General features: G+C 35.7%; 2 protein-coding genes across 7 annotated transcripts in view; one reads left to right on the forward strand and one right to left on the reverse strand.

The window, feature by feature from the left end:
- Positions 1-14,007, forward strand: part of LOC123309719 (protein stoned-B-like) — a 30,127-nt gene extending 16,120 nt beyond the window's left edge. Inside the window, 10 exon segments of the mRNA XM_044892946.1 lie at positions 1-1,874; positions 4,463-4,635; positions 6,448-6,915; positions 8,659-8,898; positions 9,266-9,491; positions 9,552-9,666; positions 9,737-9,903; positions 10,029-10,180; positions 10,237-10,447; positions 12,552-14,007. Coding sequence (XP_044748881.1) covers positions 1-1,874; positions 4,463-4,635; positions 6,448-6,915; positions 8,659-8,898; positions 9,266-9,491; positions 9,552-9,666; positions 9,737-9,903; positions 10,029-10,180; positions 10,237-10,447; positions 12,552-12,681 — 3,756 coding nt within the window. The 3' untranslated portion in view covers positions 12,682-14,007.
- Positions 14,008-16,556: 2,549 nt separating this feature from the next.
- Positions 16,557-24,908, reverse strand: part of LOC123309021 (apoptosis-stimulating of p53 protein 2) — a 334,262-nt gene continuing 325,910 nt past the window's right edge. For 2 of the 6 annotated variants that reach the window (XM_044891869.1, XM_044891864.1), the window contains 5 exons: positions 23,780-23,948; positions 20,226-20,813; positions 18,907-20,170; positions 18,367-18,566; positions 16,565-16,819 (listed from right to left, as the gene is read on the reverse strand). In XM_044891869.1, the coding sequence (XP_044747804.1) occupies positions 16,787-16,819; positions 18,367-18,566; positions 18,907-20,170; positions 20,226-20,813; positions 23,780-23,948 (2,254 nt within the window). In that variant the 3' untranslated portion in view covers positions 16,565-16,786. Of the gene's footprint in view, positions 16,820-18,366; positions 18,567-18,906; positions 20,171-20,225; positions 20,814-23,779; positions 23,949-24,908 lie in introns of all 6 variants that reach the window. The other 4 variants (XM_044891865.1, XM_044891867.1, XM_044891863.1 and 1 more) reach the window with 3 other exon arrangements.

Consider the following 24,908-nt stretch of genomic DNA (forward strand, 5'->3'; position numbering starts at 1 on the left):
AATATGGAAGTGAAAGGCGCTAATCCCTTTCTATTCGCTGAAGATGATCACACTTCCCCATCCTCCGGATCATCTAATCCGTTTCTCATGGATACTGACACATATGCTGAAAATGAACAGAACGTTTTCGCATCAGCCGCTACGAATCCTTTTGCATTCGATCCAATGGATCTTGGAGAAGTCGATGGTGGTCAGAACGTTTTTGGTGACAATTCTTTTGGTGCTAATGAAACTCCATTTTCCACTCACAGTAACCAGATACCATCTGGAGATCAGATCATGGCTCAGGCAACTATAACCATAAATTCGAGCAATCAGGACTTTTTTTCACTCTCTGATAACGACTTTGCAGCCTCCACAAATAATTATCCTCCTCCAATGAAACCAACAGATCTCAGTCTGAAAACGACGAATGTTGTTGACCCATTCATTGCCGAAAATTCTAGACAACCACCTTCAAAGGAGACTCAGGATCTCCTTATGTCAGTTATGGGTGCGATGGATGCCACAAGTTCGCATTTGCTGAATAAAATACCGCCGACTAGATCACCCAGTCCTGTATCAATGAGAGATCTGCATTCACCAAGTCCAACTCCCGAAATGTTTGGGGATCTCTTAGATGTTGGGGAATCGACGCAAACTTCAAGAACTCCTGAACATTCCAAGAAAGAGGACTTGTTCGACAGTTCGACTAATCTTTCCTGTGATATCAATCAGAATCCATCGGTTGTCAAGCAACCTCCGCCAAAACCTCCACCTCCGCGCCCTGCTCCACCAAGGCCGGCTCCACCTTCGTTTGTACAAGCTCCTCCAAAGCCACCTCCTCCGAAACGTGAACCACCTGTGACATCGCAAGATCATTCATCCATGAACAATGATAATGATATTTGTTTATTTGGTGTTGATGGTACTCTTCCAAAGAAGGCTCCTGCAACAACAGAGGACATACTTAATCTATACAATACAGCTAAAAGTGAGAAAAAGGTTGATTTACTCAGTGGATCGGATGAAGCCTTGAACGTTGGAGCTGTCGATAATTACCCCCAAAGTTCTTCAAATTCAATTCTCACATTTGAAACCTCACAGCCTCAAGTAGGCAAGGAAACTTTCGTAGAATCGGTACAAGAGCCAATGACCCAGGATAATTTCATATCTCCAGAGATATCCCAGGCTGATGTCCAGATGGATACTAGCGAAAGTCATAGCAAGGGATCTGTATCAAGTGTTACTTTCAATCCCTTCGCCACTTCAGAGGAAATGCAAGAAATGAGCGCTAAGGAAGAAGATGCTTCGTTGCAGGAAAGTACCACCTTCCAGACAGCAGACGCTCCAATGGTGCCAACAAATTATCAAGAAACTTCCACAGCTGATGTTCCATTCACACAAATTACGGAAAACAATGACACTTTTGCTAAGGTCTCAGAATCTCCTGTTCAGTCAGCTCCTACTGAAGAACATTCTGCCTCAAATGATGCGTTTGGATTTGCAAATGAGAAACCTTTTGATTCGCAAAATGCTTTCGATAATGTCGATCAGGATTTCAGTGCTTTCGGTGCGGAAAGAAACACCAGTGGCGTAGATATGAATGTGAAAGATGATGAATTCGACGAATTCGCTCATAAATTCGAGTCGGTGGCATCTGAGAATCAGGCGACTGATTCATTCGCCTGGGGAGGAAGCGGTTCTGCTAGTGCGTTTGGAGATGTCAGCAGTGGATTCGAAAGTGCAGCTTGTGGTTTTGAAGCAGATGAACCATTTGATTCATTTCTGGCTCTACAAGAGCCTCCCAGTGTACCACAGAGCACTCCATATGTTCTTAGCAAACAGCCGTCTGCTGATTCTGATGAAGATAGGGATTTCTCAGTTTTTATCAAGTGAGTACACAACCGATTTTGTGATGATAATTTTATAAACCTTAGTCATTAAGAACCAAAATTGAATACAAATAATATGATCCATACCAACCGTTGCGTTGGTATCAACATAAAATATACAAATACTTTCTCGCCATCCGTATAAGGCCTAAAGGGGGAAAGACTACCAGAATGTGGCGTGTTGCCGAAACACTTGAACAATAACTAAAAGTTACGGATTTTACAATAGTATCCACTCTCTTAAAAAAGATGGCAGCAATTAACGAACGTCTTTTTTCAATTTCAACAGGATGCGAATTGTAGCCAGTGGCAAGACTTTTCTGGAAATTTCTTCATGTGGAAATCCATAGAAGATATAATGGCACCTCGGAAAGTTAGTAACATGAATGAATATTTGTTCTTCAATGGAAAAAAAATAATTTTTTCTCCCCTTTGACGAATTAAAAATTTTGTGACTTTCCGAGATGACGAACTGATTCAATTCAATTATAATGAGAACCCCATATAAATTAATGGTTCCTGAAGGACGTAAGATATTCATTTTCTCTTTTTGAACTGACCACTATAACGGTTTAGACCCCTCCTAAGGTGATAACAGGAACGACAATTTCTCTCGAAAGAGAATACATTCTGACCATACTTTCTGACTTATCAGTCCTCTTCAAATCAAGTTTATTGCTAAAATTTATTGAAAACAAAATCTATTTGAATAATTATACAGTAAATTCGAAAAATTTGTCTTTAATTATCTATATTTGAATATTAACTATTTTAACTCAACGATTATGATAAATAGTTAAATTCAATCAATTTCACCATACACCCACTACTATAGTAGCATATTTTGTTCATTGCGAAGCAAAGGAAATTATGGAAAATTTGTTTTTAAAAATACTCACCTAAATATTTTGGAGAACCCACTTAAGGTCTATTGAATATGGAAAATAATATACAAAAAAACAATGGTTTCCTTAGTAACGAAAAAACAGAAAGTGGAAGAAAAGAACTACATAAAACTACGTCACTGGAGTTCACGCAAAAGTTATATCAGAACGAAAATACGAGAGGAGAATGAAAAGTGACAAGTAACACCTGTACGAGTCCAGGTGGAGTACAGGGTGATTGATTATAAATTTGCTCTTCGCATTATATTTGTTATTGCGTTGAAAAAAAATTTTCATGTCTGTGAGTGACTGTGAGTGATTTTTGTTCTCCTCAAAATTCCGAATCTTTTTATTTGAAATATATTTTACCTATATAGGTTTACAGTGTACAAAAATATTGAAATGGGAAATAAAAAATTTCAATAAAACGAATAAAAGAAAGATTATCAAGGACTAAACGATATAATAAAATTCCAAAATTCCAACTGAAAACAATAATACAATATTATTTTATTGAACCCCAAATCAACAACTAATTTGAAAGATTAATCAACTAAGAATATACCGCTGATCAATTGATAAACCTAAGCAAATTCTTAGTGTGCTACATGTCATGTCATTTTGCTCATTACGTTTTCTATAAATTTTCACTCGTCTTTTTATTGTTGCTAGAATCCTGATTGCGCTTAATAGATTTTATTTATTTTGAGGATATTTTTTACAGGTCAATCCTAGGTAAGTATAATATATGTCAGATAAAGAATATTGAGAATTTTCAGGAGAATGAGGAACTTAAATAAAAAATCGGGTGACATTCAAAATAATATTCTGAAAAACCATGCAAATAGGAAAATACATTTTTTTCAAATTTGTCTGAATTATTATGACAATTTCGTAGGCCACTCTTTTTTCTACATAGTGAAGCAAAAAAGTTTCAAGGGAGGGGGCATTTATAATCAATCACCCTTGGACCAAAAATTTTTTAGATCTGTTAGATATATTGAGTTTGTTTGCGTTTAACATTTTCGGATTTATCTGTGGAAATTCCATTTATTTTTGCCTCGCCATCGAGAAATTGTCGGCTTTTATCAATTTCAGACGAGGAAAATACTGCCCCTGTAATTTTTCCGTATATGTATTCATATAGACATTTATCAATAGGTAGTTGCAATCGCCTAGAAATGCCAGTTTTAACAATATCTCTTGTTAGATGGATATTGAGAGAATTGAAAATGAAAAGTTAATTTCTTATATCGGAAAATATTATTCTTATGGTACATTTCATCATACGTGAGTACTGTATATTTCATATTGTAATAAGTCTATGAGAGATCTTTGAAACTTTTGAATTTTTGAATTATTATTCGTACAAACATTAAGTCATGAACTCGGTTCTAAGTTATTATATCAATTCAGACTGCTGATTAATAAGCTCTCAATTTAAATATTTCTTCTTTTCGAACACTTTTCCAAGTTATATTTAAATATTCCAATTCTATGATTGAAATTACGGATATTATTGAAGATCTTTTGTGATCAGATATTAAGACTTTCAAGGCCCACTGGGATGTCACTTATTCTTGAATGGACTGAATATAAAATTCCTTATTGTTATCTATGTTTTTAGCGCACGTGTGTATATGTATTACCATCATCAAATTTTGTCATCTTATCCCTTTAAAAACATTGAGTGTCTCATTTCAGACCGAAAAATGACGACGATGTTATTGGTGGAATGGGAGTTGCCATGCCAATTTTGGCACCTCCACCCACAGTTCAACAAGCCTTCAGTGACACGTCTCCAAGATTCAATCCTTTCGATCAAAGCGAAACCTTCACAGCAGCTGAACCTGTGAAGCCTCCTTCCCTTCCTCTGGGTGAGTAACATGACAATATGTAACCCGAAAAGTCCGAAGTGAAGGCACATCTAATCTAGGTCTGCCTAGGCAAATCCCGTATTGCCGGCCCCGGTTTTGGAAGATTTCGAAATTATTCATTCCTAAGGATTTTGCATGAAATGTCTTCCAGGAATTCCAGTCTGCATTAGAGATAGTATAAGAAATCACGCTTTTAATTAAATAATTCGTTCTAATATGGGGACGACAATTCTTCAAATTGTCGTTCCATTATGCATGCTAGTCATAAATCAACGAAGAAACGCCCAGGAAGGCTAAAACATATATACACAAACAGTAGACTGGTTTGAGGATTATTGTCCCTCATCAGTACAGTGTAGTGTAACACAAATCAACCGGAAATTTTAGTGTTGAGATATCTTAGCTACATAGCTCTTTTTTAAAAGAAGTGGTATATACAACCCGAAGTGAAATTCCTCTCTAGAATTGCCACTTCGAATTCAGCTTCTGTTTACTGTTTTCCTGATACCCGTTTGCACCAATCATACTTAGTGTTGAGTGTCCCTTAAAATGAACTCTTAACTTAAATTACGTTGCACCAAATGTTAAGTGACATTTGAATGGCTAAAGCTAACCTTCAATTTAAGCGCTCCTGCAACATTGAACTCTGAAAGAACTGGAAGGGCCTCTTAGGTACCGAAATACGACGAAAAGTGTGTCCAACTGAGACGGAAGATGTAGAGCAACCCATCTCTTTCTAATGGTTCGGCAACCAATCGAATAACCGCATCAGACGTCGGACGCAGCAGTCGTCTCACTTCAACACCCCGAGTTGTTTCTGTTTACATCGTTATAAACCAATTGACAAAGCGCAGAGAGAGATAGGTTGCTTTACATCTTCCCTTTCAGTCTTCCTCAGTTTGCCTACATCGAGATGCCGTTCCAGTTCTTTTAGAGTTCAATGTCCTGCAATGATCACTTAAATATTTCAGGGCGGGATTCTATCCTCGAATAATTTGTTGAACTGGCTGCAGAACTTCCCATTTTTGATGGAGTTTGAAAACTGAATGAATTCATTATTGAATATCAAGCCTTCATTCTTTTGCCTTTATTGTTATGCCACCAGTCTTTCAATTTTCAATTTTGTGTCACAAATCATACTATAGTTAGCAACAAACTCTTTTCTTCTATTGAGAAGTTGAGTGCCCTTTGTAGATTACCACCACTTGCTTGGCAATCATTCATCTTATTCGTACTAACAAGGACAATAAGGACATTTTCTTCACGTTCCTCTTCAACATTAATAAAACAAATTCACACAAGACCTTACAAAGAAAACTTATATAAACTAAGGAACCCTTATTTGACAATCCTTATCATTATCAATAATAATACTAATTCAACAACAAAAAGTTGGTACTCTTTGATAACAATATAACAATTTACTTGAAACTGACTGACGGGACAATGAAGTTAGGATAATGAAATGACAACGATCATCGGCAACCGGCCAACCAACGAAATAGCTTTATTGGACTAGGATGAAGTTGCACCAAAATAAAAAACTGAAATATCATTAGATATCAAAACTTAAGGGTCCCTTACTTAAGATTCTGTTAAGCCACAGTCGTGCAACTGTGAATAAAATTAAGCGTCCATTAGCTTTAAACGACACTTAGTTAAGTACCCATTTTAAGGGGTATTGGTGCAAAAGGGCCTTAACCATTTATGATTTAAATAAGTATGTGATCACTGACGAGAGGTACTTATACTATACGGGTACTAACCTCGTGGCTTCCACAAATAAATAATCAAAACTGAAATTACTCATAGATGGAGCTCCACCATTAGAAAGAAGTGGATCGCAAGAGACGCCTCCCACTCCACTTTTCGACGAAGACGTATCGCAACCACTAGAACCGTTCCCGAGAAGCACTTTCACAGGAGAAGGATGGGAGATGCAGCTAAGACAGCCGAACAAGAAGAAAATAACTGGTCAAAGGTTCTGGAAGAAGATATTCGTTAGACTCTTGTATCAGCAAGATTGCGTCCTCTTGCAGTTATTCAATCAGAAGGACGACAAGGACCCGTTTCAAGAATTACCGCTACAGCCTTGCTACTCAGTTTCGGAAATTGGTGCTCAGCAGTACGATCAGTTCGGGAAGATATTCACATTGAAATTGCAGTATATTTTTTATAAGGAGAGACCTGGAGTCAGACCGGGGCAAGTTAAGAAGGCTGAAAAATTATCGAACAGACTGAGCAAATTTGCTGCGTATGCTATACAAGGAGATTACGAAGGTGAGAATTTTGACTTTGATATAATTTTTATTATCGCGAATCGGTCAAAAATTAAAAAATATTAAAGAATCACCAAAATCCATAAATGAAAATCGTGCTGCATGAAGTGGAATAAGGAATACTTCAGAGAGACAAATCATAAGTCTAACACGTGATCCAAAACATCAGCTTTCGTACTAATTGCAAAAGCAGAATACGAATTGAGTAATGACTCGCTTGAATGGCCACGACACTCCTTAGACTTGACAGCTTTATATTTTTCCCTTTGTGGACATTCAAAGTCGGTTGTGTATAAATAGGTTATATTTTGGTCTACAAAATAATGGACAACATTGTGAAAAATCACTTAGAGTACAAAATTTCTTATTACTTTGATGTTTCATTGCAACACTTTGTACCTTATTTTCATTCATTTTTCACTAACAAAAATGCCTCATACTTAAGTATAAGGCATTTTTGAAATGGCAATTAAATTACCTCTGGAATAAGGTGTCACTCAACCCCCATTTCCATTTAAGATATTAGGGTTTGCTGTCATTCCATTCATTGCTGTATCCCGTTACCGAAAATAAATCTATAAAAAGACTCAAAAACAAAACTATCAGTGCGATCAAAATTATAATTTCTAAGGCTACTTGCGATTGTGTGCCCTCTTATGTGACTGAAAAGATCCAACCGTGACCTACAGATCCTTCCACACTCCGGGCATGGATAGTCACCAACCAGATCTGGCCACCGCTGAATTATTCTCGAGTCTCCATTAAAACTGAGGACCAAAAACCTCCACTGTGATCTGTCCAACGCTATAGTTGTTCCCAGTTATGGTTGGCATTAACTGATTTCAGGGATTGGTGCAGTATATCCTTACCGGCCAGTATGCCTCCTGGTTTCCGAGCTCCCTCTGAGAATTCGCCATACAGAGCTATTTTGGAGAGTTGTGTCTTGCATCCTCAGAATGTGGCTGCTCCATCTGAGTAGGGCCCTCGTTACTTGGGTTGTAAATGTTATATAACTCGCGCGCTGCAAGACTTCCGCATTTGAAACTTTGTGGAACCATCTGAGGTGCATTATTTGTCTAAGATGACGTTGTTGCGTTTGTTCAAGTTGCTTTATGTGTCGCCAGTAGGGCGTCCAGCATTCGTTTCATCAAAGAAGCGTTGGGAGGACCACTGCTTTGTGAACAGCTGTCTTGGTTTTCAGATTGAAATCGTGATTTTGAAACACTCTGTCCTTTAGCTTCCAGAATGCTCGTGATGCTGAATTGATACGGTTGTGTATTTCCGTGTCTAGCATCTTCAGCTAGATCTAGGTTAGCCCTAGTATTTATGAAGCTCCCAAGTATTTGAAATGCTCGACCTGTTCTAGAGTTTCATCCTCCAGGCTGATATCTGTTTGAAGGCTTTCTGGCGGACTTACCAGGGTTTTGGTTTTGTCAATATTGAGTTTGAGGCCTAAAGCTTTGTATATCTTTATAGATGTCCAATATTATCTGTATGTGTTAGTTGTCATGACGCTCACAGGGTTGATACAAATTGATTGAAACCAACTATATAAAATGTTTCCCCATGAAACAAAGTTTTGTTTCTTTGGAATTTTTCTGATTTTTTATGGGGGCCGAGATACACTCTTTGTGGAACATGTTTGGTAGAATAGTTTTTGTATTTTCGAATAGACAATACTTACGGTAATGATTCGATCAATCTGAAAAATACACAGAAGAGTAACACTTCTTATTTTTTTTAGGTGTCAAAGAGTTTGGTAGTGATTTGAGAAAATTGGGATTGCCGGTAGAACATGCACCCCAGGTATCACAACTAATGAAATTGGGTTCTTTAAATTATGAGGATCTGAAACAGTTTTCATTCAGCATAGAGGAAGCTTTGTTTAGACTTCAAGCACATAGAGATAGGGCTCTCCACTATAAAATGGAAGAAGTGCAGATAACTGTAGTAGATGAACTCTATGTGGATCAAGATTCTGATGGTGAGTAATCAATACGGATAATTTGAAAACTGAATTTTCAGGTGTTATGAAATGGTATGAAAAAAAAGCTCTCTCGATGTAATATTAATAAAAATAATTATATTCTCAGTGACTGCCTTGAAGTGACAAAATACCTTCTCGACAGAAATAAATGCGGGAAATACAATTATAATGATGGCGATTTTCGGGCCTAAGTTGGCATTTTCCTGGGAAAAATCAACAAAAAACATACAATTAAGATACAATTCGGAAAACGAAAAACATGCCGACAAGAAATGATACCGTAAAAAACATTTCGAGCTTTGATAAAGATAAAAACGATAACAAAATTGAGTAAGTATTCTTTACCAACTGACTTATTCCACAGGTCACATTGAGAGGCAGATTGCACGAGTCAGGTTATTTTTCCTTGGCTTCCTCACTGGCATGCCTGACATTGAACTTGGTGTGAACGATATGAGACGTCAGGGTAAAGAAGTTGTAGGTAGGCATGACATAATCCCTGTTGTGACTGAAGAATGGATACGTCTAGAAGCAACTGAATTTCACTCCTGTGTACAACAAGATGAATATGAAAGAACACATGTCATCAAGTGAGTATGTCCAAATGCTCTTGACCCATTGCTTTCTTCATTAGACCATTCTTTCGTTAGATTCAAACCGCCGGATGCTTGCTACATCGAATTGATGAGGTTCAGAGTGAGACCACCCAGAAATCGCGAACTTCCATTACAGCTCAAAGCAGCAATATGCGTGACAGGCACGAAGGTGGGTAAAAATTCTCCAGAAATACGCAGGTTGCAAGAGTTGAACTGTTAAAAAAATGCATTTGTTCCAGATTGAATTAAGGGCGGATGTTCTTGTGCCAGGATTTGCTTCCAGGAAATTAGGACAAATTCCTTGCGAAGATGTGCAAATTAGGTTTCCTATACCAGAATGCTGGATTTATCTGTTTAGAGTCGAGAAGCATTTTAGATATGGCTCAGTTAAATCAGCACATAGACGGTAAGTTCATCACTCCGAAGGTTTTCGTACTTACTCACTAACACCCTGTATATTATGATCATCTGTAGTGGTTATTTCAAGAGTTATCTCCAGTCATCTCATATTTTATGAAAATATAATTTCAGTACTGGCAAAATCAAAGGAATCGAAAGGATATTAGGAACCATGGAGACGCTTCAAGAAAGCCTCATCGAAGTTACGTCTGGACAAGCGAAATACGAGCACCAACATAGAGCGATTGTTTGGAGATGCCCAAGGCTACCGAAAGAAGGGCAAGGTAGAAGAAGAGTAAAAATAAAAATATTTCTATCGCTATATAACATATTTTCACAGGTGCTTACACTACTCATAATATGGTTTGTCGTCTGGCACTCACAAGCTATGATCAAATGCCGGAGAAGCTAGCCGAATATTGCTATGTAGAGTTTACCATGCCAGCCACGCAAGTCAGTCACTGCGTGTGTAGGAGTGTGAGCCTTCAGAATACGGACAGCGACGATCCTCCTGAGAAATATGTTAGGAACTTAGCTAGACATGAATACAGGTGAGATTTAAATTAGGTTCCTTTTCTAGTATATTTCAAGATCTGGTCAAAAACACCACAAAATGAAGAAATATATACAGGTTGTTTCATCATAAACTGGACAAACACATATGGTCGGTAGATGACAAGAGTAGAATCATTTTCGCCTTATGACATACAGGGTGTTTCATGAGTCGACGGCCATAGCCTAATGGTGAATGCAGAGGTCATCCAGGCCTTTGAGAAAACTTGTTTGTTTTGTATCCTAAGGCTATTAGTTTCGGAGATACGGGATGATTCATGAATATTGGCCTAAATTTGCGATAGCCTTAACTCTGGACTGCAAAGTCCAAAATTTTCAGTGCAGTACTCAGAATATCGTATTGCCATGCAAAGTGAAAATTGAATTTCTTAGAATAAATTATGTGGTTTTTCATGGCAATAACGAAATTTCTGTAAGTTATGTAAAAAATATAGATTTCGGGGCTTGAATGAAAAATGACATAATTATGTAATTTTTTTCGAAATGCGGTCCTGTTTTTATTCCTTCGATGAGAATATTTATTGTCCTTGGCCGCAATTCTGAATTATTTCAAAATCTGGTGTCTTCTTCATTTTAAACCCTCAGCACATACTGAGTGTTCGAAAAAAAGTGTTTAAAAGTATGCGAAGTCGAGCTGTGAATTTTTTTGAAAGTACATATTGAATTTAGATACAAATTATGTAAAAATTTTGTACAGGCTTCTTCTATCCTCTGCCGCAAATGCTCCCGTGAAGTCAGTAGTGTCTGTCACTTTTTCACGCACACTCAGTAGGAACTACGGGTTTAAAATGAAAACAGTCGAACAGCATTTCAAAAAATTTAAATTCTCGACCGAAGACAATGAATGATATCACCAAAAGAATAAAAACTGGACCGCATTTCGAATAAATGACATAAAACATGAATGCGTTCGGTTCCTTCATTGTTGTTTTCTGTAAGGAAATAAAAAGGTTAAAGTTTTTCGGAAGAATCAATTTTATTAGTTATGTGTGTTATGAAGCAAATACACTTACGGATGACATTTTCCAAGATGGTTTACATCATTTGTATCTAAATTCAATAAGTAATTTCAGAAGAATTCACAGCTCGACTTTGCATACTTTCAAACACGAACACTCAGTATGTGCTGAGGGTTTAAAATGAAGAAGAAATGAACAGAATTCAAAATAATCTAGAATCTCGGCAAAGGATAATAAATATTATCACCGAAGGAATAAAAACAGGACCGCATTTTGAAAAAATGACATAAAATATGAATTCGTCCGGTTCCTATTCTTTTTTGACAAGTGTGCCATGCAAAGTGAAAACTGAATTCTTTAGAATGGGTTATGAGGTCTTTCATGGCAGTAACGAAATTTCTGTAAGGGATGTGAAAAATATAGATTTTGGTGCTTGAATGAATAATCATGATATTCTAAGTACTACCCTGAAAATATTAATATTCCATGAACCGTTTGGAAGAGCCTTCTGAAGAGAACAAACCCATATAATTTGATCGGAATTGGACCTGGCATTCCAGAGTTATGGCTATTGCAAATTTAGGTAAATATTCATGGATCACTCCGCATCTCCGAAAATAATAGCCTTAGGATACAAAATAAGCAACTTTTCTGAAAGGCCTTGATGATCTGCATTCATCATTGGCTTTGCCGGAAGACTCATTAAACACCCTGTATACCCCGTTTTCGACGCATAAGCAAGATACGTCATCTTTGAGCAATATTCAAATGAGTACGATCAGTTATGTATAAACCCTGAAGTAAGGGTTTCTGGTCACATCTGAGTATTTTTGAGTGCTCAATTCAGAAAATAATATTCAAATTGCCACCGAGAAAAAAAATCACGAAATTGCAGGATTTCCGGCATTCTGTAAAGAATTTTTTGTGGGGTGAAGGTTCACCCACCTGAAAATGCAGTTGTGATAGCAAAACACGTAACTCGGTTGCAAAATTCATTTTTGTGAAAATCATATAGGTTATCTGTTTTATGTTCAATTATGGATTTTCATCAAATGTCGGACTAATGTGTAAATTTACGGCATTTCTCTTTTTCAACCCAAAATAACTCAAAATCTACTTTTAGGGTTGGTATTGAGCACATAGAGGGAGAAAATCCCAATGCTTACGCGATTGCTACTAAACCAGTGCATACTGTGAAAGAAGAAAAACCGGCACCTGTTCCAGAGGCTGACTCAAGTAGTGATAGCGAGTAAATACAGAGTATCTTCACTACAAATTTTGTTAATAAGAACTAATACTAGGATATTACTCAAACAATTTTACATGAGATTTAATTAGAGCATATCGCGAATAGATGTTGTGCAATAATAGATTGTTATATGTTTTGCAATATAATTTATGCAATTCGTTCGAAACTGTTACGTTTACAAATTTTTATCTTTCGTTTTATTTGTTCAGCGAGAACGCTTCAGTTCAGAAGAACCCTTATTCCAATATATTATTTGTTATGGTTTGTTGTTATCTTAAATATTTGTATCATAGTAGAAATTATATAAAATATAATAATGAACTTAAAAGACAATATACTTAAAGTTATAAATTCCAGAATTGTACTTATAATATGCATAGTTGATAACTGAAACTGAATGCTTTTTTTGATGAAATAAATAAACTTATAATAAATTATAGAGAGGAGGTGTCAACAAATTCAAGAAGAGATTTGATAATAATTGTGCAATGATCTTTATTTTATATCTTATAAATGGGATGTTGATGGAATTTTCCATTTATTGATATGGGATATTTTTGACATACTTATAGGGTAGATTAATATTTTAATTTTTGGTCATATCATCGATGTTTTTTCTTTCGATTTCGGAGGTGTTATCATAACACCTGTACTAGTGTACCAAAGAAATAGGAAATAAGGGCAAAAAGAAGTCATGGAAATGTTAGGTGAAATGATATTTCTGTTTATATATGTATCTAACGAGACTGTTCATATTTAGCCTTCAGTTGAGTTAATTTAGGAAATTAGCAGAGCACAAAATAAAGAAGTAATTTATTGAGTCAAAAACTACTTGAGTGATGACCAATATGAATAGAGCTACTAATATATATCGGCAAAACTGTATAGATTGAAAGATGATACAACAATCGCGTTGAATCATATAATTTATAAAGATGTATACTTTAGTTACAATTACAGTTTATTTGTGAATTTTGAGCTTGAGACTGATAACGTCTCAAGAAAGAAGAGGAATTCTAGTCACTAATATAAGGATATGTAAAAAAATAATTATAATGTAAATAGTAATCATTAGCTTCGAGACCAGATGATGATTTAATTTGAAGCAAGCTATCAGTATTTTCAACCTCAAATATCAACAAATATTGAAATTTATGGACGAAATTGAAAATCCATACTTTATCGAAACATTCCACTGAAAAATATTCTTTGTTAAGTAAGGCTTAGTTTAGTCAAAAATGCTACAACATGACTGGTGTATATGAATTGTAGAAAAGTATAATTTGATGTCGGTTAAGTGTGAGATATGATAATAAAGAGGGTATCAAAAATTATGATCTATTAATAGAATGTTTGCTTCCTTATTATTTATATTATTTCAGTCTCTCCATAGAAATTCCAATCAGAAGAACTTAGGTGCTGATATTTTCAATAATTAATTGGTACCTCTAAGTGCCATTTATTCAGGGCGAAAATAATCTTCCTAACCTGACATCTACCTACTTCTGAAACATCGGATGTTATAATATTCACTGATATAGAGATTAAATAGCTCAATTTTACTTAAATTTTTTCAGAAAATATTCACAGTGTCATCCAGGATAATTCAGCGCAGATAGAAAAGAAAAGCTCGTACTTCGAAATACGAATATCTTATATTCATTGGCGGATCTCACAACCACAGGAAGTGCGCTTGGGGCCCTAAACAACAGGGGAGGGGGCAAAAATCTCTGTTTTCCTCCATCTTAAAAAATCTCTGCTCTATAATAATTGCGCCACATTGTTTCTTATCTGACACGAATGTGTTAGATCAACCACATCCAATTTCAATTTTTCTGAAACGTGGCCAAACTATTTCTCTTGGTAATGATCTGCTAAATGTGAAATAATGTTTCCATCCTCTCAAGTTGATTTTCTGAACAAGTGAAAAATTTTTCGTTATTTTCATGATTTCTTACAACTTTTGCGGTCATAACTATTTTAATCTTTTTTCTTTATTTTTCGGAAATACTATTAGAAACGGTCAAGTGCGTGGCATTTTTGAAAAGCCAATCGAATTACCTTTGAAACAAGATGTCACTCAACCCCCTTGTTCATTGAATATTTTAGGGATTGCTGCCATCACGCTCATAGGGTTGGTACAACTAGATTGGAACCAACCGTAAAAAATGTAACCCTACGAAACAAATGTCGAGTTCCAGAATCGCATTTTTTCCATCTTTTCCATCTGTTACGTCAATACCGTCCAATCAGAGCGTAGATCTACGTCTATCTACGAATCAGAGCAAAGTCTGCTCGCTCTCTTTCCTCCGAGATGTAATTCTGGAACTCGACTAAAGTTTGCATTTTTCCTGATATTGGAGGGCCGAAATATTAAAGGTGGTATCTTCTCAAATTGACACACTGCATATACCATACAGGCGCTTGGAATCTCTAGTTAGGTTGATTCGACACACTGTATATTGGAAAAAGTCGAAAACAAAAAAGTGCTCAATCTCTCTCTCTCTGAGAGATAAATCATAGGTTATAATAATACATAGTCCCATTTTCCAAAGCAATGAAATGATGTCATGAACGGCGTATCGGTCATGCCAACAGTAAGCACATTTTGGAATCTGCACAAAAGCAGCCAACCATTCACCAACTGCTCTTGAAAAAACTCAAATACATGCTGCCCTCCTAAGCCAAAAAGGCGTATCAGCTTGTTTTGAGAGATAAGGAATTTTAATGAATTTCAAAACCGCACCTACATAGTGACATTCTTTAATGGTTTTTTTTTTGGGTGAATACAATAAAGATTGGAACGACCATGACATGGTAATTAATTAACTTGTCTCACATAAACAAGTTTTCTAGTTCTAAACGGAGATACGGCTAATTGGCTAAGAAATTGTGAACAAAAATTTTAGATATAAAATTACAATTAATTAATAGATAACGTTCGATTCTGGACATGGATAGGAGATTGAGTAATAAATAAAAAATTATCTAGAAACGATTCATTTATAATGCGATACATAAAGAATACGCTACATTTGTGGGATTTTGAAAGAAAATTTTAGAAAATCATAAATATTTATACTGAAAATGAACTCAGAAGTGGAATAGAATACAAATAGAAAAACATTAATTTTGTTCAGTTCTCATCTGAAACTGGAAGAGTGTCCCAGAATTGCAACCAATTTTTCATAATTCCAGACAAATTTTTTGTTATATTGGTTTTCTTCTGCAAAGAAATTCCAAGAACTTTTGTTTGTTTTTTAGGTGGCCGCAGTTTTACATTTTTTGTTATCTTGGCGGTTAAAAACTTCAGTTGCGTCTTATATTTCAAGCACTTTAGCTGCACAATACGGACGAAATACGTCTATTTCGCTTAGGAAATGGATTGAATACAACTCAAAGTGCCCTTATATGAAGAAATAAAAAATTCATTGAAATTTGAGATACGTCTTTGTGGCTTAGGAGGGCAGTATGGCATAAGGAGGATATAATTGGATTTAATCTAAAACTTTCTAGACGACAGATTTCAAAAGTTCAGCGGAACGATCAGATTGGCAACGTGTTATTTGTGGTGTGCCGCAGGGTTCGGTCATGAGATCATTGCTTTTTCTGATCCATGTGAATGATCTACTAGCAAATTTTGGGAGAGAGGACATGGATAGTTAAGAAAGTATCGAGATTTTTGGGTAACTTCTGTTAAGAGAATGATTTCCCAAGAGATTCATTATGTACTCGAATTGAAAAAAAACATGAGGATATCAAATTATTTCTATTAATATTATGAGTATCTTTCTGGAATTTGAAATTCTGGGATAAAATAAAAATGCATAGTAAAACATTGTACATTTATTCGATCATTTTCATTGTAAATAATTATATTTTTATTTATATATTTACAATTTTGAAAATATGTATATATTTATAATATTTATATATTCAATAGTTATAACAAACAAAAAATCGAACATAAAAAATTGCTTCAACAAATAATTCAGTGAACCTTCAAACTTTACAATATAAGTTTATATTGAGCAAAGGTGACTTTCAAGACTTCGTGAATTCTACAGCGAAAGGCCAAATGTTTTCAATAAGTATATCAGGTGCTGTAATCAATCCTCACTACGGACGACTCTTGGGTAGAGCTGGAAAAAATAAATCAGTCACATCACTGTATAAAACTAGAGGAAACATAGCAGTGATACAAGTAGTCTACTAGTGTCGCGACTACATAATGTATTGAAGGAAAGAAAAATACGCGTTAAGATGTTTTTGTTTTATTCATAACAAACGGCAAACCGTATGAAAAAAGCAAGGGAGATTTATTGTCACAAATTGAACAAGGAATTCAAGAATGATTTGGAGTTCCAAATATCTCTGTGGTGATTTTTTCTTTCAATAAATTTAGATCACTACGCGACTACTTTCTCAATTGCGTGTCGAAAAATTCGCAATAACTACCTCTTGACACCAACCCAATTTAATTTTCAATTCTCTGCCAGTTTCAGAGCAATAAATAAATGGTCAGTCAGTTTTTAAAAAAATCTCAATACTACATCTCGGAAAACGAAGCATTTTCGGATGAAAGTTCTACTGTCATTATTCTGTTATGCGGAATTTTCCTCCGAAGATTCTTTATTCGCTAAAACCTGTATAATCACGTTTGTATTAGTTATCTCCAGTTACAGGTTTTCAGTTTTGTTCTGAGTTACTTTACTTTGTAAAAGCCAAGTGTTATCTACACATCGATTCTGGGTTTCCCATTAATCATATTATGATCAGGAAATGCTATTCCGATAAAGAGGATCATCTCTTGACAGTGTTATTCGATAAGGTAGGGCCATTAAACAATGATCGATGATTACGATGAAAAAACAGTCGATTCAATCAATAGTTTATCATTATACCCCTGAATTATCAAGTGAAAGAGTCGAAAATATAATAGGAATCACACAGGTTTCGGTAAATTTGAAGGTTTAAATTTTTACTGAACTACGTACATCGTTATTATAATATGGAATAGAATATTGTAAAATAGGGAATACTCCTTCTGTCGAAAATGATGTATTTTTTATGAAATATCTTTGAAACGTCACATTTTGAAATAACCATTTCAACCGTTTCCCAAAAAAAAATTATTTTAAGCACTTAAAAATGAAAAATAAAAATGGGTATTTAAAATTTAAAGCGTTTCATGTCGATTGCACAAGTTGGCAACATCGACTGAAATATGCCTTGATAATAAAGGACAACAAATGAATTATCTTGATGAGATAGACAAAGATGGCTGTCTATGGAGTCTGCGACGAACGAGGAAGGTCGTAAAATTTTATGGGATTGTTATGGCCAGTTGCAGTTGAAGCTGGACAGTAAGTACGCGCCTGTAAATAAACTGCTGTTATTTTATTAACAAGCTGATCGGACATTGTTCTTTTCATTCTATGGTAGACGCTGTTGCCAAATCGTACATTCGGAACCAAGCGATTTAAATTTTAAAACCCCATATTTGAAGAATGATGTTGAACAATTTCCGCGCTGCATTTGAAAAAATCATGAATGAAACTCATAATTATTCAGTTTAAACTTGCATATATGCAGTGATAACCCAAATTGAGGGGAATTCCCCATTACTACTTTGATTTTCCAACTGGACAAATTCAATATAAACTACTCTTATTTCTCATTAACTCACCCCAAGAAGGTTCCTAGGAACGTAGCCTTCCTTATCTCCTAAACGGCACCACCACCATTCCCTTTCATTTTCGTCCCCCTTCCTCAAAACTGTCAATTGCTGACCCGATTTGAAGCTCAACTCATCGGGCTGTTGAGCTGTATAGTCGAATACTGCATAAACTGCGCCATTAGATAATATACCTAATTTTTCCTGTACACCTACAAAGGAAAATGCTATTAGAGTACTCATCCTAAAATTTCTTCACCATTAGAAAATTTTAACGAAGTGTTAGCTTAGTTTTAGAAATTCTTCAACTTTGTTCATCAAATCATATTTTTATATTATATATTTTTTTTAATTTTTAAGTAAATACACATTAGGCAATTTAACTTGTTCTGAACGTACAATAAACGTGTATGTGTTTATTTTTTGGGTTTTATGTGAGGTTATGGAAAAAACGTTCATCGTATAGTTCGATATGAGCTTAAAGTTACTTATAATAGCCAAGAGCTGTGTTGTTAGCCGGTTTTTAATGAATAATGAAAAAAAAAGACTTACTGTAGAGGTATTCAGAACAGCCATCAAAGCCTTCTTCGTCTTCTTCACACTTCTCAGCGGCCGTCTCATGGTCACTCAATGTTGTAGCGAATATACACGCCCCATGTTCAACCAGAAATTTCACCATGGCCACGTTGTTGCAGCTTGCGCCACAGTGCAATGGAGTCCAACCGTCGCTATCTTGCGCGTTAACATCACAACCGAATTCTACTAGGAACTTGACGATCTCAAGGTGTCCCGCACAAATAGCGTTGTGCAGGGCGGTAATGCCTTCATCATTGGCGGCACTAGGGTTTGCCACCTGAGTGGCTGTTTTCTTCACCAATTCTAACTCTCCTTCGAGGCTAGCATCTAGCAGCAGTGCCAGAGGGTCGAAACTAACCCTACGAGATAAATTTTGCTTCCCACTTTGCTTTAAATTTCCTTTTTTACACCTCCTTATCACTCCATCAATTGGTTTCTCATCTTTTCCTAAGGATTTCGATTCGAAGTTTTCATCACTTGCTACTGCTCTGTCGACTTCGTCCTTCTCACTAGTTTCCTTCTCCTTACTATCAGTTGAAGAAGGAGAATCCAGAGGTTTTTCTGTCATCTGATACTGGAAACCAGAGGGTATTTCGATTCTTCTAGGAACAGAACCATTTGGTTTGTAACCACCAACGTTTCTCAATTTCGGTTGCTCAGTGAAAGGCTGCTTCTTGATAGTTAAAGGTTTCGCTTTTATAATCATTTCTGAACTAGACTGATGATAGGACTGATTCGTAATCGAAGGAGTCGAGTTGATAGGTAGCTTCTCTATCGTGACTTCTTTACCGGATAACCCAGTTCTTGGAGGCTGAACAGGTGGTGGTAAAACCGTCCGTTGTGGAACAGGACTAGGTTTCTTATCTTCAGGAGGATCTGAAGAAGGTATAGGAGGAGGTTGAGTGTTATTCTCATCAATCAAATGCGAAATATGCTGGGTTTGCCTTGGGGGAGGCTTGATTGCAGGTTTTGGGGGAAGTGCAGGCTTCGGTATTTTCTCAATTGAAACTTCAGGTGTGTTGTTGTAAGGTGTGCTCGAAGATTGTGGAGGTGACAGGACAAGGCTTACTCCCGACGTGTTATTAGAGGACCTCCCGTTCAAAGGACTAGGTAATTGCTTGTTCGAAGACAGCGTGGTCTGGGGTTCTACAGGTTGTACTTTGATAGAGGACGTTTGGTAAACGTTGGACAGTATTCCAGAATGATGAATGGATGTAGGTGCAACGCTACTAATTGGTTTCTGAAACACAACGAAATGTCAAATAGGAATGCATACACACATCTACTATACGTACCTGGTAAGTTATGTTAGGCGGAGGACTGACCATATTATTATACAACGTTTGATCTGGTATCTTTTGATGTCCATGAATAGTAACCTGCTCCTTACCAGATCCTTGCTCGCTGGAATTCCTCCGACTCAACACCAAATCGTTATGATTGAGTGGAGTAGCTATATTCTTATTGAGAATATTTAGTGGCGCGCTGTGCACAGTCATGTGGGTTGTGACAGGGGGTTGGTTGTAATTGGCATTGCCGTTGTGGATTCCTACGTTGGGTGATATGGTGGATGGTTCAGACTCTTTTTCGATATGTTTCATTTCGTTGATATCCAGTTTGTTATTGTTGTTGTTCACATTCGTATTGGCTGATCTACCCGAGAGGAGATTGACCGTAAACTTCGTGTTGTATGGCAATGTTTGATATTTAGGATCCGACTTTGATACCGTGAATTCCTTCAAGTTTTCGATGTCGTCGGGTCTGTTTGGAATCATGTTATTTCCAGTTTTACTAGCCATATCTTGATTCTCGTAAGCGCTGTTAAGTAGATCGTTGTCTTTCTTCAGAGTTTGCGGATGATATCCGGGATTATATGACATGTTCTGTAACAAGAAGTGGCTATTAAGTTGATATCCACTACGACTTATGGTTTATTCATATCACGAGAATAAAATATTTGATGCTTCCATGAATGGGAGCGGTTAAACATCAAAGGATTGGGGCTTATAAACGTTTTTCAAGTGACTTTGGAAAACTTATAACAAAATAGCTTAAGCTGATACTTAAGTGTTGAAGTTTTTTGGAATATGAATTATAAATTTGTAAGTACCAATTCAGTGAAATGAGGAGGGATTGATTCTGATCAACAAATCAACTGGCATCTGAATTCATAGAATAAAAATGAATTAAAAACATTTCCGATATCGAGTACCTATATCGGCAGGTCGTAGCATGATATTTGTATGAAGCTAACCATCTAACAAGATTATCAATATGTTAGATTTCTTCCAGCTACAATATTTGTGGGGCAAAAGTGCTGTGTTCATAAAGGTTATTAATGATTTTGAATTCTCCTTTTTATGCGGAAGAGAGAAGAGTATATGCAAACCTTGGTTTCGGTCTACTACTCGATAATACTCAGAAGATACTACCAGTATACAGGGTTGGTACTATTTAGAGGGGGACTACAGGGATATCGAAAACCGTTTGAAATACAGGGTAGCTTAAATTACAAAAAAGTTGCGTTATTCAAGGATGAGTGGGTGGGTGTAAACAGTTCCCAAATATCTCTGATGGTTCTTAAGATATCTTAGAAAATTGAAAATCAAGATTATCATTTTTTCTTCATAACTCATTTGTTTTTGGAGATAACTACACAAAATTCGGTGTGTAGTCATAATCCCATATAGCGATTAAACTGGTGTACTACTTTTTGGTAATTTAAGCCACCCTTTATTTTTAACGGTTTTCGATATTCCTTTAGTCAGCCTCTAAATAGCTCTAACCCTGTATAATGAGGGTCCGTCATCTACAAGCGTTTTAAATCAGAGAAGAAGCTGTGTTGCTCTGACGAGGTCTAATAAGACCGAAACCATGGTCAGCATCTGCTTTTATTGGGTGGAACATTCTCCATTCAGTAGCCCTAAAGATGGATTGAAGAATTGGCTAGTTCAATTCAGATCGTAACACTTGTTGATATTCTTATCAGCGGGTGGTATGCATCTGAATTCAATCTTATTGGTGTTTTCTTCGGGAATGACACATTTCTCGAAAATGAAACGGAAAAAACCGATAAAATTAGTTACAAAATATTATCGGAGAACAATAAAAGTGGACTCTGCTATTCGGGACTGGAGATTGGAAAATGAATTATGAAAAATCATATTGAAAAAATACTTCAGCAGAACTCATGAAGCTTCAAATGAACAAAGAATTCGACTTCAGATGAATTGATATTTTGACCGACTATGAAAATGATGAACCGATGATGTGTGAGATGAAGATACTATACTGCATTCACATTTATTTTAGCAGTCGGTTGGCCATGAAATAATTTTCTCAAGTTATTGTAAGTAGAACGGAGTAAGGTTGGCACTCATGAAATGTCGTTAATATCATAACGCCGTTGCCACAACTAATATCAATTTTTATTACGAAAATGCCGAAAGTGATTGAGAAAAGAAACAGGGTTTCAGGAAGTGCTATTTAGCTCATTCAAATAGTGATACCCTGATCTTTTAAAATTCACAATACATCAGACGGTAGCGAATATATTCAATGTAAGAGAATTTATATGATATTTCATCTGAATCTAAACGACTTATATTTCAGCTGAATATTTCCACAATCAGAAAGATTGTGAATGAAGAGGATGACAAATAATTTCCTTCTATTGGGATACCCAAAAAAGTGGTGGCATTTGAGAATTTTATGTTTGAGTGAATTAATGCGAAAAGTTTACTACAGGATGTTCGATGAATGTCATCGTAGAATAAGTCCCCGAAAAATGATTTTTCTATTTTTCATTTTACTTGTCTTATACATTGTAAATGTCTTAAGGTACCAATAAATACCTAATTATTATTATTATATCAATGAATTAAGATGAACAGCCACAAATACGCGCCAGTTGTCCTGTTAATTGTTTATTCATGTGAAATTTTTGCTCAAAGGTGAAGTTCATCTTGATCTGAAACTTCCTTTGATTTCTTTTACTTATATTGAAGCAAGATGATTTTTGTTGAAGAATTTAACATTCTTATTGTAATTATCTGTATTCCTTCGGGAGATACCTATTCCCAACCACTGCAACATATGCATTTCATCTTCGGGTTAATATTTTTGAAATCTACAACTGATGTAACGTATTCAAACTTTAACCAAAGAAGATAACGAACATTAACTCTCCTCAAGCTAGTGTATATTATGATGTTATACTGATCTCTTGTATTTTCCATGCAAATAACAAAATTTGGTATGCCTTCAATCAGTTTGTATAAACTTGAATTATGTTCGTCACATATTTTCCGAAGAGATTCGTCATTGTGATAAAATACGTAATAACAGAAAGTTTTACGTAGAACGGGCAATATAGCGTAGATTTAAAACTCAAAAATGTTTTGACAAGCTTCATAACCCCACATTTTCGTACTATACAGAGTGAAATGTGTCAAATTTCCATGGCCAACCGACTGTTAAAATAAAAGTGAATGGAGTATTGTATATTTATTTCAGAACTTATTGTGAGTTCAATTGGTGAAACTGTTCAATTTCTGTACATAGTTTGAGAATTTTAATCTTCCTCATTATCAATTACTATCACAATAAGTTGTATTTTTCCATGCAATGCTGTCATTGATGGCCACGATGCTAGGTTATCTGTATCCGGTGCAATTTTCGAAAAAAATGAACAATCTCTAACCGAACGATCGGTAGGGAGAATGCCCTCGTAATTTATGCACCTTTAGCGCAGTTTATCGAATTAAAATGATTTACGTAGGTAAAAGAGCGGCCAGCCAAGTACGTGCAATATCGCGCTGATTTATGATTCGAAACAATAAATTCTCACCTCTTGCATGTTATTTTCCCTAAGTGGTTGCCCTGTCTGCAGAGGAACGTGATTATAAGGTTCAACTGCTGCAATATTCCCCCTGGATAATCCATTGGAAGGTTGCTGCAGATTCTGTTGCTGCTTTCTCGAGAAGGCTTGGTTGTTTTGGTCTGCATTTCCAGTTAATCTGCACACACAAAATTTCAGATCAACTTGTGTTTGTTCTATTATTCTAAGATGAATCAGAATGATTTTGAAATCAAGCATAAGTATTAAACTGTTAGTTTTTTCACACAAATCTATTCGAAATACAGTCATAGTGGGAAGTTGATTTATATAATTCTTTCTTGTTTTACGTACGAATAAAATAAAATAAAAATCAATTGAAATGAGCAAGTCGCTAAGCACAGAGATCAGTGAATTAATGGAATTTTTTGACAATAGGAATGGAAACTATTCAATAGACAATAGATTGACTATTGGCGAATCCAAAAATCTAGACGCCCTCTGCCGACTGAATTCCGAAACTACTTTGTCAGTACTGCAAAGTCAAAACAAGTTTTTTCTTATCTCACGTTGTCCAACAAAGTATTATAATAATTATTTGGAGAAGTTATATTGGAATTATTGTCTGGGTTTCTGAATAGAAATAATGATTCCGAAAAAATATTGGAAAAGGTATTTATATCAGTGCTTTCAACTGGCAGCAGTAAGGTTAAACGATTCTTCTTTGCGAGATTTTTCTGCTAAATTCAATTGATGATTTAGGAATACAATTTCATAATTTTCATACTTCCAAATGAATGCTTTTTCTCATCTGTAGATCTTGTTCCATGAACTGCATCATATTTATGTCTCTTGAGATTTCAGTATGAGGAATACCTATATCATAACATGGAATTGAAATACTTCAAATAGAAACTTCACAAACTCAGTATTTGCTGCCTCAACATTATTAGCTAGGTTTAATTCAAGAAAGAATCTGTGAAATAATAGGATTTTGTGTCTGGGTATAGTGGATCACCAATATCATCGCTCTATTTTATTCCACAATTCATCCTTTTCAAATGAAATATTTCCAAAGAATGTTGATCTTTCTTTACGGAACTAAATCAATCAATTCACTTCCGATAAATATCTTGATTTT

This window comes from Coccinella septempunctata, chromosome 3 (assembly GCF_907165205.1).
Source record: "Coccinella septempunctata chromosome 3, icCocSept1.1, whole genome shotgun sequence".
NCBI classification, from domain to species: domain Eukaryota; kingdom Metazoa; phylum Arthropoda; class Insecta; order Coleoptera; family Coccinellidae; genus Coccinella; species Coccinella septempunctata.